The sequence below is a fragment of the Nematolebias whitei genome, chromosome 20 (genome assembly GCF_014905685.2).
Source record: "Nematolebias whitei isolate Nwh7 chromosome 20, NemWhi1, whole genome shotgun sequence".
Lineage (NCBI taxonomy): Eukaryota > Metazoa > Chordata > Actinopteri > Cyprinodontiformes > Rivulidae > Nematolebias > Nematolebias whitei.
The window spans coordinates 39,195,890-39,207,626 of record NC_056517.1 but is presented as its reverse complement, the minus strand read 5'-3'; the positions used below and the strand labels follow the sequence as shown (position 1 = coordinate 39,207,626).

Genomic DNA, 11,737 nt, shown 5'->3' with positions numbered 1-11,737 from the left:
AAGCTAAAACAATTGAAACAGAAGCTAAAACAATTAAAACAGAAGCTAAAACAATTAGAAGCTAAAACAATTGAAACAGAAGCTAAAACAATTAAAACAGAAGCTAAAACAATTAGAAGCTAAAACAATTGAAACAGAAGCTAAATACAACCAAAAGCTAAAACAAATGAAACAGAAGCTAAAACAATCAGAAGCTAAAACAGAAGCTAAAACAATTAGAAGCTAAAACAATCAGAAGCTAAAACAATTGAAACAGAAGCTAAAACAATCAGAAGCTAAAACAAATGAAACAGAAGCTAAAACAATCAGAAGCTAAAACAATTAAAACAGAAGCTAAAACAATTAGAAGCTAAAACAATTGAAACAGAAGCTAAATACAACCAAAAGCTAAAAGGGGTCAAATTGAAGCAAAAATGGGAAAAATCTTTAAAAAATACTGGAAAAGACCAGTAGCTAAGTGTTGTGTAGCAAAACAATATCTAAAAGCTAAAAATAGAACAGTAGCTAAAAATTAATTGTAAAGGAATAAAAATAAAGCTGATTTTTTTAATAATGAAGTTTGAATGTGTTTCTGTTGAGAAAATATTCTTAAAGACGGTAAATATTTTGAACAGTGTAAAAGTTGCATTAGACAAGTGGCAGCAGTCAGTGTGTGGTGGAGCAGAACATTGTGACGAGTGAACGACTGTTAGACAACAGAAACTGTGTCAAACAGGAGAACAATGGTGTGATGCTGAACCAGCGTTTGACCCAAAATGAAGCGTTGCTATAAAACAGAGTTATTATCTGCTACACCTGTCTGTCTGTCATGAACCCTGTGTTACAGGTAAGGTCAGTATAAACATCATTTTATAAAATCTCCCAGTGAAACAGTGTTTTTATAAAACCGAACTCTAAATGGAGCTTCAATTAAAGTTCTGCTTGTTCCATGAACGGTGATGTCATTACTGCCCCTGCAGCTTCAGGCACAACCTCACTTGTTCATCCCCTGCCTTCAAGTTACCTATTAGCATTCCAGCCTTCTTCTTCTGCCACTACTGTACACCTAATTACTTTTGCACACCCCGGGGACTGCATGTATAATAGATGATGTTTGTTTTAGCTCTCCCAGGAGGAAATCGTCTCAAACTGCCTTTTACGGGGCCCTGCCTTACGCACAATAAAGGTCATGATGCATTCTCCACGGCACACGTTTCCTCTTTCTATCTCTCTCGGCACAACAAAGTGGCTTCATCCCCTCAGAATATCCCTGAAGGGAAACTGGGTCAGAAATCATGCGTTCAGGTGCCACGTCGAATCCCTCGGTGCATGTGCAGCGCTGCATATTGATGCCACAACCAGGCTCGGTGCAGCCGGCCCCACCTTTCCTTCCAACAATCTTGTTTGTGCAGCTTCTCTGTCACCAACTGATTTTTATGTGGTTCACGCTGCGTTCACTGTCTTCACGCTGCGTTCACTGTCTTCAGTGCAGCTTTCTCATTTGATTTGTTGTTTCTTCTGTTGGAAACTCTCTGCTCGTCTCATCCAGCCCTTTCTTCTGTTACCTTTTCTCTTGTGGCCTTCCTTCGCCTTCTTTGTGACCAAATCCTCCCTCCCTCTTTTTTCCTTCCAGATTACGGCACAATCAGGAAAGTGCTGTCTCCTCTAAACCGGTCCACGGGGAGCTGCCTATTGGAGGAGATCGAGCTGTTCCCGCCCAGGAAGAGGCAGCCGATTCGCAGCCTGCTGATCCTGCACAGCCGCAGCGAGCTTTACGTGGGCGTAAGAGACCAGGTCATCAAGATCCCACTCAAGAGATGCAGCTACCACAAGGCCAGAGAGTGAGCGCATGCACACACACAAGCACCATTAATCTCAGTGGGAACTGTCAAAAGCAAATGTGCACACACCAAGCTTTGTAGAGCCCCTTTTTCCAGATGATGCTCTTTATCAGAGAGGAGCAGGCCTTGATGTTGTTCAGGGGCCGCTAGCTGGAACTTAAAGTCCTCACGATCAGCTTTGTCTGAGCCGCTGGAGGTGCCGGTGGCGGCTCTCAGTCCCCGTCACCGTGCTGCTTCTGCTGAGCGCTGGAAACCCTTCTGCTTCTTACATGAACCCCCGCTGGCCGTTCATCGGATGTCGTGTGATTTAAACTGTTTGGAAAGCACACCATCAAAAATAGACTAAATCAAAGTCCTAGCTGATTTCGCTAACAGACAAAGACGGTTTATTCCAGTGGTTATTTCGCTAACAGACAAAGACGGTTTACTCCAGTGGTTATTTCGCTAACAGACAAAGACGGTTTATTCCAGTGGTTATTGGCAAAGTTTAAAATGCTTGTTGAATGACCAGTTAGCGTTCAGAGTATAAGTTGTGGATTAGTCTCAGCTACTACCACACCAAAGTTCAATGTGTGTACAGTTAACTCCTTTAGAGACATTTTTATGTTTGTTAAAATTGCTTTGCTGTGGTGGCCATTTTGAATTGGATTGACTGTAAAATGTAAATTGTTGTAGATATCACCCCAGGGATGATCTTCTGGAAGCTTCACTGAAATCCATCCATCCATTCACGAGTTATTTTGCTAACTGTCCCGACCAACGAACACAGGAGATAATATCCTGATGCATGCAACCAAGTCGAGTCAGGTCCTCTGGACGGATTAAAATTTTTTTTTAATTAAAAACTTGTTTAAAATTAAAACAACAAGACTTCTTCAGTTTGAGGAGCTGCAACAAACTCAGTTTTATAAATAGCACCTTCTCAGAGTGGATCAACCAGTTTTGCTGCTGACAACCAGAACCAGCTGATCACATGGTCAAGAAGGACCATCAGCCTAACAATGGATCATTAGCACCTGATGGCTGTTTACTGTTCACAGAGGGCTGAGTGATACTAGCAATCACAGCATTGTAAGAGGGGGACAGTTGAACCTGGAGGCTCCACCCCTGTTTAATGATGGACGATTTCTTTTCACAAAGATGGCCTCCTTTACTCCTCTCTCAAACCATCGTTCCTCTCTATCCAGGATGTGAACATCTTCATCCCTGAAAGAGTGACCTCTGGCCTGGAGATGAGTGTAGACCGCAGAGTCCTGGCCTGATGATGTTGATCTTCTGTGCTGGGCCATCCTTTTGGCCGGTGGCGATAATAGTTTTGCTCCACTTGCCGCTTTAACGAATTTTTAAAAAAGTGTGTAAGTGCTCATCACAAGATCTGCATCTTGTCCTTCATATAGTGTGAAATCACACCTGCCTTCCTCACTTCTCCCGCGTCGAGCTGCAGCTGGATCACATGACTTCACCATACAGCTGTTGCTCAGTGACAGTTGCTGCAGCTGAACATCTTTAAATCCTTCTCTTTTTTATGAATGTTCAAAAAGTGAGGAGTTAAACTAAACAGAAAAGAGCTGAGGCACAAGCTGGTTGCTTCTGGGAGCTCTCCTGGATTCTTCAGTGACGCTACTTTCTGTTCCACCTTTGAAATGTTAGAGAACTGTCTCTCCGGCCCTCTGAGAGAGAACCATGTTTGTTCTTATTTCTCCTATTGCGCTGCTGTCGTCATTCCTTAGACTTCTGTCTCAACTCTGTAACTGTCAGGCTTTCTGTTAGCTTCACAAAAACATTATAAGCACAGTGGAGAAGCTGAAGTTGAGCCCTACTTCAGTCGTTTTGAGTGGATAAATACAGTGCCATCATGCGTTTCTTGCATAATCACAATTGTTTGTGTCTGAACTCGGATCGTTGTAACGAAACCCTCCAAGAAGCATACGTTTCACCAAGGGCATGCCATGGAGCGCTGACGCCTGCAGCCAAAAGATCTGTCACCTTGCTGTCACAGCAAAGCTGTATTTATGTGGGGAAAAAGTGGCGTCGTGCTTTTTATCGCACTCAATAAACCGTCTGAAGTGCTGAAATATTTATGTGAAAGTCAGGAGAAAATATCTTTACTAAAAGATTCTCCCAGTGGATATTTGTTGAGTTGATAACTACAACTGAACTAGGGCGGGGGGGTCGCAAGCTTTATGATGAAAAGAACCATCCCTGCCCTTCATCTGACTGAACATGGCTGCCAAACATTCAAACAAAATGTCCTGCAAAAAATGCAGGGGCTTCATTTCAGCTTGTAAAGATTGTGGCTATACCCAGATGTAAGGACCAGTGGGAACAGAGACCAAGACTTGGAATGAGTTGACAGTGTTTGTTTACAAGAGATAATGCTGTTATTACCTCCTTACGATGGAGGTCAGGGTCAGACGTGGGGAGGGCTGACCCAAATGGTTCCAGGAAAGGAGGTGTAAGTGGTAGGAAGGCACAGAGGAGCTCGAGGTCCACAGAGGTGGATTCAGAAAACAGGAGGACATCGAGGGTAACTCGTTGGAGGCACGGATAGAAATACAAATGATCAATACTTGGTTTTTAGACACGAGTACAAGGCTAGAACAAGGCTACCATTGGCAGGTAGTGCTCCAGCACTGGCTGAATGTCTTCTGCAGCCTTTCGTGCTCCTCATGCTCGTCAAGTGGATGATCCACAGGTGTAGCTGATTAGAGTCTGGCTGTGGGTGCAGGAGCTGGCAGAACAGAACAAAGCTAATGTGACGTTCTTTCACATCGTATGTCGTTTTTGAGAAAGAGCTGCTTTAAAACCCTGACAAGCGGTACACCAAGGTCCCCCGCGCTGAGGGATTTAAACAATGAATGCTTTTAGGTTTTGAGATGAGTGCCTTTTTGGACTGGACTTGAACAAGGGAGGCAAGAAAACCTTAATGTTTTTGGTGCAAGATGTTCAAATGGGATCCACGACCAGGTGCGACGGCAGAGCCAGTGGGCGGCGTTGGTCACCATAGATTAATGTTCAGCCTCCACAAATCATTTGTGAAAACTATACTTTTAAGCAATATAAAAGCTAGAAAACATGAATTAATTCATTCATTCAACCTTTATTTAAACAGATAAGTCAGATTGAGCCTCAAAGACTCATTTACAAGTGAGACCTGTTTGGCAATAAAAGTGTTGAAAAATGACACACAAAAAAATCCTAACACGCTTTTAACCTCTGTTTGAAGGTCAACAGTGTGATAATGAAAAAATATCTCTCACATGAGCACATAATGATGCCGAGATTACGCCGGTTGAGATAAGACGGGCTGTCAAGGCCAGTCAGGCAATTGAATTCAGATAAACACGATTGTTTTGGGGACAGGCAGAACTTAATGACATCTACCTTGAGTCTGTGCCGGTCCACTCGGTTCAGAAATGTCCAAATTAAATGTCCATACCAATGGAACGTGCCTGAGAATAATCCCCAAGATCTGATCCCTTCTGCCAAGAGTCTGGGTGCTCGAGGCACGAACCAAGCCATCATATAAGGCAGGCAGCCTGACCAGGTCCAGATTTGCTCCTGATGACTTCCTTGTTTGTTGATGGCCCAGGAACCAGACGAATCCTAAAAGCAGGAACCAGTTATCATAAATCCAATTATAAATGTGTCTTTAAAATCCACAGATGACAGCAGAGATAGACACGTCATCAAGTCTTCAAAGTCCATGAGATATCCAGCTGCATGCCAACAGGGCAAATCAGCTCGCCTAAAGCCTGTCTGCTCTTCAAATAAATGTTATCAACTGTGTTGAGGGACCAACTGATCTAATCCAAGTCCATAGTTCTGATTCAGAAGATTTGTAGAAGAGAGGCTCTAAAGCAGTTTCACAGACAGACAGAGCAACGCGGAGAGGGAGAGGAGGAGACGTCCACCCTTGAAGAGCAAGTGTTGAAGTGTGGACAGGGGTGGCTGGTTAACGTATGCATGGTGACCATCAGATTTTCCTTCCACCTAGATGTAACCACACACCAAAATGGAGTGTTCACAACAGCCTGGAGGAAGACTTCTGCCCTCTTTGTCATTCTCTGTGTTCTGTGGCTGATGTCATCACCACTCACACGATGTTGATAACTGACATTTAAAAATGACCCGACTATTGCTTCAAGTAGCTTCTTCTTGTGTTCTGTTCATTTTTATTCTTTTCAATTCTTTATTCTTTCACAAAACTCTTTATTTACCTCTCCCTTGCCATCTTTACTTTTTCCTTTATTATTTGGCCTTTCTTGGTATGTCCCTTTAAACCTTCCCTTCGTCTTATCGCTGTCAGTTCACATATTTCCATACATCGTCTTTTAAAAACCTTCCTCTGTATTCTCCTCTTCCCCCTGATGTTTGACTTCCTCTGTTCCACAACACGGAGCTGCCGCTGTAGATTCATGACAGTTTAATAAAAGCCTTCTAATGGTGGATGTTACTGTGCTCTTCTTACCTTTTAGAGCCTGCGTAGGAGCCAGGGACCCGTACTGTGGTTGGGATCTGTTGCTGAAGAAATGCACTACCCTGGAGGAAAGTGTCAGAATGAGCCAGTGGGAGCAGAGCATCACAAAGTGCCCTGTGAGTGTGAAACTGTGCAAAGAGGAATGCTCAGAACGTCCTTCCTGTCTGCATCAATGTCATCCTAAACATTTTCAGGTTTTTCCATGTTCCTTAAAGTGAACCAGCAGTGTGTGTGTGCACAGAACAAAGGCCTAACAGTTCTTTAAGGGATGCCCTGCTGCCTGTCATGTCGGTGTTTTACACCAGGACCTTCACATGATGAGAAATAACAGAATGTAGCTGTTTTTAAACAAACCTTAAAAATCTCATGGGATATTGTGAGATCAGAATCAGAATAAGCTTTATCATCATTGTACCGAGAGACAGTGAGATTATGTTCGTACAGTCGTCCAAAAGATGGACGGAGTGCACGTTGCTGCTGCTACAGGAGCACGGCCTCTTATCGTTTATGAGAGCACTTTTTAAATAGAAAAAGGGGAAAAGGCCATGAGGATGGATAGTGGTTTTACAAAAAAAGATCTCTTCACATCTTGTCCTATCAGGACGTGATTTAAAACATCATAAAACTCTACCAGCAGCACATTTATCAACACGTTACATATGCACGGGACGACAAGACGGTGATATTTGTCCATGAAGCATTTTCAAATAGGCCATAGTCCTGATAAGATGTTGGTCAGCCAGCAGTTCTGATAAGCCTGCACAGAAGTTCTCAGGGGGTGGGGCGGTTGTGATAGATGAAGCTTTTTCCTTAGTTTACCCATGTCATTCATTCAACCTTTATTTAGACAGGTTAATCCCATTGAGCCTCGAGGACTCATCTACAAGAGAGACCTGATTTAACAAAGAATGATGACAACAATGGACAACAACAAAAGACAGTCATAAAATAGGCATACAAATTTAACTTTCTCTTTATTTTATTCTTTTACAGATCGAAACAAAATAGCAACCAAAAAGACAATCAAGAGGAATAGCAGCAAAAAACAGTTAGATCACAAGGCGATTTAGAAAACTAAAAACAGGAACATGTCTGCGTTGGTTTTTGCCAAGAACTTAACAGGGTTTTAAAGTCATTTAGAGAGGTCAAAGGTCGAGAGCTTCAGATGTTTTTACAAGATATTCCAGGAAACAGGAGCGGAGTACGAGAAGGTCCTTTTATCTAGTTCAGTCCTCACTGAGGGAACACTGCAGGTAATGATGTCCTGAGAGCGCACGCTGTAGCTGCACTCACACAGAGACATGTAGGAGGAGATGTATGAAGGCAGCAGACCAGGAAGTGATTTAAAGATGAAGATGTACCAGTGAGAGAGTCTGTGTGAAGTTAATGGTGACCAGTTAACCAGTGAATACTGGGTGCAGTGGTGGGTATGGTAGTTACAGCCAGTTCTGAATCTTAGTGCACCATGATAGACAGCATCCAACATCTGCACGGTTCTTGTAGGAGCGTTCATGTGAATAATGTCACCGTAATCAATGGAGGGAAGGAAAGTCACAGATACAAGGTGTTTCCTAACATTCAGGGTTAGACAGGATCTGTTTCTGAAAAAGAAACCCAGTTTAACTTTCAGTTTCTTTACTAAGTTTTCCACATGGAGCTTAAAAGAGAGATGTGAGTCGACCAAGATACACAAATATTTATAGGAATCAACAAACTCAATGGGGAATGTCACAGGAGAAATGTGAAATTTGATAGTCAGCCTGCTTTCAAGGCCAAATGGAGGAGTCAGATTCAGAAAAGCCACAATTGTTGATTTTCTTCAGGTAGACTTTTTCTTCTTCTTGTCAGGCTTGAGTCCTGCTGGTACTTTCAAATCCAAAATGGCCAAATTTGTGGGCATTCCACTGGTCCATGCTGTGAGCCTCATTCAAGATCTTCTCCAACATGCTGGCGAGTCCTACAAGCCGCAGGTGGCCTGCGATTCTCACAAATTGCTTCCATCGTATGGTTTAGCACGTAAATCAGCTGATTTTGAGCACTCGTAGCACGAACCAAACCTTCACACAGGCTCTGCAGTTTTGTCATGGCTGAAACTGCTGCTGATGTCTTCCTCAAAAGCCGATAACATAGGAACCTGCCGATGCCAAAAAGCAGAAACCCTGCTATCATGAATCCAATTATATAAATGTCTCCGTGTCCTCCTGCAACAGAAAAGAAAGACACATCAGCTCCCACCTCCCCCACGGGTCCATGACGTATCCTGCAGCGGGAGTCTCAGCGGGACATGAGGGCTCTCCAGGAGCCTGTTTGTTAAAAATAGAGATGAACTCAGAGTGTGAGTTGTGAATGATGCTCAGCTACTATCTCATCAAAATCTATCTCAGTACCAATAAACCTGACTAAAGCGTGGCCACTCTTGTGTTTTGTAAGGTCAGTTAGCTGTGGAGGCCATCTTGAACTGAACTGGCCTGAAATGTTACTCCATTGATTATTCCTCTAAAGTTCATTTAAAATCAGTGGTTCAGGAGATATTTTGCTGACAGACACATGAACACAAGCACACACAGACATCCATAAGCAAAACATTATCGTCCTCCACCTCTGGTCGTGGGTTATAAGAGCGGCACCCTTTTATTGCACATAGAGGATGAAAAGTATGTAAAACTTTACTTTGAGCGTACACAGCAGAACAACAAATATTAAGTTTTTGTTACTGAGTAATAAACAAAATCATCGTTAAGCTGTAAAATGATGCAAACACATAACATATGGAGGAAGGGGGTCAAACAAATGGACATCCATGTGAAAGCAGAATCTCACGCGTATTTTAGGAAGTGCACGTGTGTGTTTAGCTTACAGCTCCACATACCTAATAAAATAATATAATACTTTGATGAAATGTAATTTCAGTGTAATGATGCATAGATTCATCACGCAGCAAGAGAAAGAGAGAGGAAGATGAGTGGGCTCGCAGAGAAGATGAATGTGTAAGCACCCTGGTTTTAATGAATATTTAACACTTCTGATTTTATTACACATGGGTTTTTACTTTTTTATTAAAGAACCAGCCCTGCCAAGGATAGACATCATCTAGCAGCATCCAGACAAATAAGGAGGAGCTGTTAGACTAAATTAATCCAAGACTACTTTGATCATCTATTACATGATATTTTATATTTTTCATGCTACCGGGCACAGAAATGATGACGCAGAAAAACACGGTGTCACCACATTTTGTTAAATAGTCGTGAACGGGGTGCTGCGACTCATTTATCAGCCTGTTTGTCCACCACTTCCCTCATTCTCCGCTTTAGGGCTTTTTAGTTTGATCTTCAGGAGGGAATGGCAGCGATGTTGCACTGTGTTCCTCAGAGGACGATCTTTCCTTTTACTCTGTCAGTATTTTACAGAGATAACTTTAAAGCCAGTCACAACCAAGAGAGATGTACAGTACGCCTCTGGACATCTAATCTCTGGAGGAATCTTTGACTCTCAAACTCTTTTGAAGCCATCGTGTATTTTTGTTGCAGAGTAAACTCTACGGTTCTGTTCAGGCACAGTCCTGTTCAAATAATAGCTTTATTTTCTGTGCTGCCTGTAAAGCATAATTTAAAATGATTATTTCAAGATGGGTGGAAAATAGACCGTGAGACTGGTGCCACTCGTGGTTTCATTAAATGTTAAGCAGCAGAATACACTGTTTACTTTGCTTAGCATAAAGTAAACAGCTAGTCTTTCACATGTGGGTTTTCTTCAGGCTCCAGTTTCCTCTCACAGTGGAAACAACCTGCTGGTGGTTTTACCAACTGCTGCCAAATGAAGGCAGACCATAATGATTTTACTGGTGTTTGTGTCTGTCTGTTAGCAAAATGTCTTAAACGCTTAGAACAAATTATAATGAAACTTTTAGTAAATAGTCTTTAAATGTGCCTTTACATTGATTAACATTTGAACTCAGTCCAATTCATTATGACTGCAGCAGCTGCCTCACTGTTTCTCCCTCGTCACAAAGAGGGGACTTGGACACCCTCCGTCTGTTTGTCCATCTGTCTTACGAGCTGGACAACTTGAAAAATAAGCAACAGGTCGACTTCCATTTTGGTGTGCAGCTGCATCTAGGCATGATAAAGATCACTATTAAGAACGGGTTTGTTACATCAAAATCCAAGATGGCCACCGCCATACATATATATAAACAATCCAATCATTTGAAGAGACTGTGTATTGCTTAATAGTATAGTTTTCTGAGATGATTGAAGGGGCCAAAGATTGATCTATGGTGGCCAGAGAGAGAGAGAGAGTCAGAGTTTCTTTATTTGTCGTTCACGCCACTTCAAAAGGGTCCCAGTGACATCCAACAATAAAACGTAAAAGAAAACGAGTAATCATGTACAAAAGCTTATTTTTCTGTTTTACACAAATATAAAAACATTTAAACTACTAAAACATGTTGCTAAACACCAGACACGCCTCCATGCTCCATAATAAAATCACAAAGTAAAATTTAATCAGGACCGCAGAGCGACATGCAGCGCTCCCATGTTGCCATGGAAACGTGTAAACAAAAAAAAAAACTCCAGCCTGGTCATTAAATATTTTTCATGTTTGAACTTATGAACTTATCATATGCACCCAGGTGATCATCAGTAAATGTGAGCTGTTTAAAAGTAGGCAGCTTGTTGTCTGGAGGCTTCAGGTGCGCTCTAACAGCACACGGTATGAAAGACACCTGCCGCGATCGGCTGCGGCCCGTCAGTGCAGGAAGGTCAACGAGGACGTTTCCAAACAAGTGCACGTGTCATTTTAAAGAGATGAATCTTTTATTTTATCTCTCTTGCATTAGCTGACCCATAAATTTCACCCCAGCACACAGAGAAAGTGTAAAAATACCCAACAGATAAATTTCCTTGTTCCTCCCAGCTTCACACTAAACAGAATGCATGTTGGGAAATATTTAAATAACACCGTTAGCCAGAGGAAAGAAAATAACGAGAGCAACAATTCTCTGACAAGATGTGAAAATGCATTTAAAGAACAAGTTTTAATTTTGATCACAGTTACAGTTTCTTACTGGTCCATTAACACTTTGCAGAGGCTGAACTGGCTGAGTGTTCATGCTTACTGGTAATCTGGAGTCTGGACCAGTGAATGTTACAGAAGGTTCGTTTCAGACGGTGAACGTTTGTCATAGGTCTATGAAGTTTAACTGGGAAATAACTTTTTGATAACAAACCAGTTTCTATTATTTTCCACAAAAAATAACTTCAAATAAAAAAACTGCTTCTCTTCAAAGAATGTTAGGCCCTAGTTTTGTACAGATGGATATTTTTCTAATGTCACGTCTTATTGGAAAAACAATTTTCTCTGCAGTGTGAAAAAATTAAAAGTGGCAGAGAGCATGAACTAATTATTGAAAACTACATTCTATTGACAGAGA

The 11,737-nt window shown here is 41.9% G+C and overlaps 1 protein-coding gene across 1 annotated transcript in view; it reads left to right on the top strand.

Moving 5' to 3' along the window:
- sema5a (sema domain, seven thrombospondin repeats (type 1 and type 1-like), transmembrane domain (TM) and short cytoplasmic domain, (semaphorin) 5A) overlaps positions 1 to 11,737 on the top strand; it is a gene marked incomplete in the record, with an annotated part of 172,932 nt that overhangs the window by 106,677 nt on the left and 54,518 nt on the right. The window contains 2 exon segments of the mRNA XM_037694274.1: positions 1,613 to 1,820; positions 6,299 to 6,416. Coding sequence (XP_037550202.1) covers positions 1,613 to 1,820; positions 6,299 to 6,416 — 326 coding nt within the window.